At 31.5% G+C, this 3837-nt stretch overlaps 1 protein-coding gene across 7 annotated transcripts in view; it reads left to right on the forward strand.

The window, feature by feature from the left end:
• The window catches only part of LOC106061791 (sodium leak channel NALCN-like), a 36210-nt gene extending 33340 nt beyond the window's left edge, over positions 1-2870 (forward strand). For all 7 annotated transcript variants that reach the window (XM_056013155.1, XM_056013154.1, XM_056013156.1 and 4 more), the window contains one exon: positions 407-2870. In XM_056013155.1, the coding sequence (XP_055869130.1) occupies positions 407-591 (185 nt within the window). In that variant the 3' untranslated portion in view covers positions 592-2870. The remainder of the gene's footprint in view (positions 1-406) is intronic.
• The last annotated feature ends 967 nt before the right edge of the window (positions 2871-3837 follow it).

Consider the following 3837-nt stretch of genomic DNA (forward strand, 5'->3'; position numbering starts at 1 on the left):
CTACTTAACATAATATTACTCTACCATTTGTGACATTCTTAGCCCAGCCTACTTAATATAATATTACTCTACCATTTGTGACATTCTTAGCCCAGCCTATTCTTGTTTGTTGCTTCTAGCCCTACAACTATTGACAGGCTAGTTTTACCATTAGCTCAACATCATTAACTCTTTCTGTACTACTTTTTAAATAATTTCTTTTTACATTCAAACACCAAAAGCAATATATTTTATTACATTTTAAGATGTCATTTTGAGCTCTAAAAAATCATATTTTTATATTAAACTATTAAAATAAATGAAAAAGAACTAGGCTTATGACATTAAACCCAAAACAACATATGATAGAATAAATTTTTTATCAATGTGAAATTCTCTTAATGTGACAATTGTGTTCATATTGCAGCCAATAAACAGCTTCCTTTAGTGAATGAAAACAACTCAGATTCAGGTACTACAACCTTTATTCCAAATCTGACGACAGACTCCTCGTTGGTGGGCAAAAATGTCTCCTCTGATATATCCTCCTGGTGGAAAGAACAGAGTACCTACACAAACCTTGAAGAGGGTGTCATTTTGGAAAACATTTAAAATTGTAAAATATTACAAATAAATATCACTGGCTTTTTGTTTTGAAAGTACTCCGATTACAACATGCCTAATGGTATATGTATGAGATGTCCTGACAGGGATAGTTTGGAAAATCTCTACAAGGGAATTGTGTGTTATACATGAAGTTTCTTTTTTATGTTTTTTTTTATATACTGAGTTTTTTGTTGATTTATTTTTGTTCTGGACCACCTAGATGTTCGCAATTATTGTTCTGTTCAGAAATATAGTTAATAATAGCCATAAATTTACTCATTTTCACAAGAGTTGTGCCGGTCACAACAAATGTTGAGCTTCGACTTTATTTTTCACCCTGTCAGTTGGATAGATCTTTAAACAGAATATTTATTGAAGAATTTTGACTTTTTCATACAAATTTGAAATTAGTAAAAAAAAAAACAAAACATTGTGATTGTTCTATTACATATCTATGTGTTAATACATTTTTAATAAAACACAAATATAAAAATTGTAAAATAATATATTGTTAATTTACATGTGGATAAAAAAGCTGGTGCCAAAACAAAGGTTAGCATTTAACATAATTTCTATTGCTCCTTTTTTTTTCATTAGATTATTGGAATGTTACAGGTGAAAACATTTTTTTAATTAATGTCTTTGTTCATTTTATTGTTCTAATTTGTAATTGGGATGACTGGAATTTATTTTTATTTCAAGAAAGGAATCTTGTTTTTGAGCATCTTACTGCTATTGTAAATTTAAAAGGTATATTGAACTATTTTGTTTATGTGTTCATTACTGCAATTTGAATGAATAAGTATTTCATTGTAAAATGTGATATGTATATACATTGTTCTAATAGTTTACTTACTGAATCTATTTTGATAGCATTCTAGTTACGAAACTGTTAAGTAACATACCTATATTGGTTGGTTTTAGTTTTTTTCCTTTTATATACCTTATTGTTTTAAACTCTGTTACTGATTGATTTATTCAAGCTTAACAGTATTTCTAAAAATCTGTATAGCATGAGTGTGTCTGTGTGTATGTACGATGCCACCAACTGTAAAAGATGTGTGTAGAAAGGTCAATGTAAATAATGTTAGTATATATTTAACTAGTTACTAATGTAAATCTCATAAGTAAAGTGCAATCTGCCTTGTATACTGGTCGGATGTATGTGTTCATGAATTTCAGACCAACAACCTGGTCAGATATACCTAGTGAGCCTAAACATGTAGTCCTAGTGTAGTGTGTATAGTTGTTTGTGTTAACCATCAAGCATTGTTTTTTCCTTGAGCAGACGCACACTATAGAGTTGGGTGTCAGTCAAAAAAGATAACACATTGACATGGTCAGTCAAGCATATAGATAAATTATACCCGTCCACTAGTTAGAGGTCAAGGGTTGTTTTTTTGTTTTTTTTTTACGCTCCAGCATATTGTTTCTTTATTTGCTAGATCTAACGGCGGTACTATTATTCAATTTATTTTATGCGATTTTAAAGTTACTGTAAGGTTTTCCGTTATTTATTAAGTCAAAAGAATTAAACAATGAAATTAGCTTTCTTTCGAAAGATTTTAATACAAGGCAAAAAAATACACACACGCAAATATGCACATCTTTGTTTTATTTTATTGTGCAAAGAACGTACGTAAGAAATATTAAATGCAAAGAAAGTATGTTACAAACATCTTCCTTAATTATTACTTATTAATTATTTTATTCGTGGTTTCAGTAACTGTTACAAAAGGGAACGATAGTAAGCCTATGGATGTCAGGTGTGTAAAAGTCGTCCTAGCCTGATACACAGTGGCTAAGTACGCATCTTAAGTAAAAAAAATGTGTAATAACAAGGAGTTAATTGACTGTCACAAATTTTTAAGAATATTATTATCAAATCAAGACACATTTTTGCAGGAATAATATTCAAGTTAACACGTTAGAAAAATTATTTCACCGTAATATTTATTAACAGTGTAATATCCTTTGTTAGCACGTTGTGTTTTTTCATTCTGGCTTAAAAATGGTCAATGTCTATCAATAAATTGGGTGTCAAGGACCAAAGAAATAAAATAATGAGTAGGGGGTGTTTAGCTCGTGTCTTCTACAAAATAATTAGTTACTGGCTTACTGGGCTATATAATCTTGCGGTTTGTGTTATGTGTAACTAAAGATCACTCGTTTAGGTGCAGGTGATCTTTAGTCCAGCTTACTAATTGAGATTTATGTTCAAGTAACTCGGCACACTAAGTAAACAAACATAGTTCCTCGTGTGACCTCTAGAGAGTGCTTACGTCAATTGTGGTCACCTGTCAATCAATGAACTCAATGTGATGGACTAAACAAATAAAAGGGGGAGGGAGTTGTTCATCTGGAAATATACCTGGTTACCTTAGAGGTGTGGCTATGGTAGTCCAGCCCCCGTAATAAAGATTAACTACTAAATAAACAAACTCAGTTCCCTCGAAAGGTGTGACCTCTAGAGAGTGTCAATACGCTGACATTAAACCTACGTCCATCGTATTTAACTTGTGGTCACCTGCCTATAAAAAAAAACTCAATGTGATGGACTAAACAAATAAAAGTGGTGGGAGTTGTTCATCTCTACCTCTGGAGATATACCCGCACAGCTAGACAGACGTCTGGTCAGCATGACGTAGTCAAGGAATGTAGCATTTTAAAATGTTAACTTACCTACTCAAAGGTCAAGACAAATTTAAAAAAGTGTCAGCCATTGCTGCTCTGTATGTAAAGCGCATTTATGATGTAAAGTTTCATTTCTATTGCGTTATTAACACGCCTTGTCTTTATAATAAACGATGTTTGGTGCATATTCATAATGGCTCTATTTTTAAGCACATTATTTTGTTTTAATATAAACATTAATACATTCTACAACAGACATTAATGGAACGAGGTCCACTTTATGCATATTAAATAGGTGTACTTTTTACTATCCGGTTTACTATCCGGTAGTGATATCCGACCGGAGCCGAATAGCACCGGATAGTAAAAAGTGCCGGATATTTGGCAGAAGCCGGAGCGACTATCCGGTGCACCCCTAATTTATAGTATTTATATCCATGTCAGTATAGGCTGTTTCAAATGTATTCATATTTTTCTTAAATTTGTCTAGACAAAATTTTTTTGTTTTGCCTGGTTGTATTCATTGAAAGTATGAATAAATCAAACTTTGATTTTGTACATTTATAATTAATGACTTTGTTCTTCATATTATCACTACAAGGCATTTATTGAAATAAA

This window comes from Biomphalaria glabrata, chromosome 15 (assembly GCF_947242115.1).
Source record: "Biomphalaria glabrata chromosome 15, xgBioGlab47.1, whole genome shotgun sequence".
Taxonomy (NCBI): Eukaryota; Metazoa; Mollusca; class Gastropoda; family Planorbidae; genus Biomphalaria; species Biomphalaria glabrata.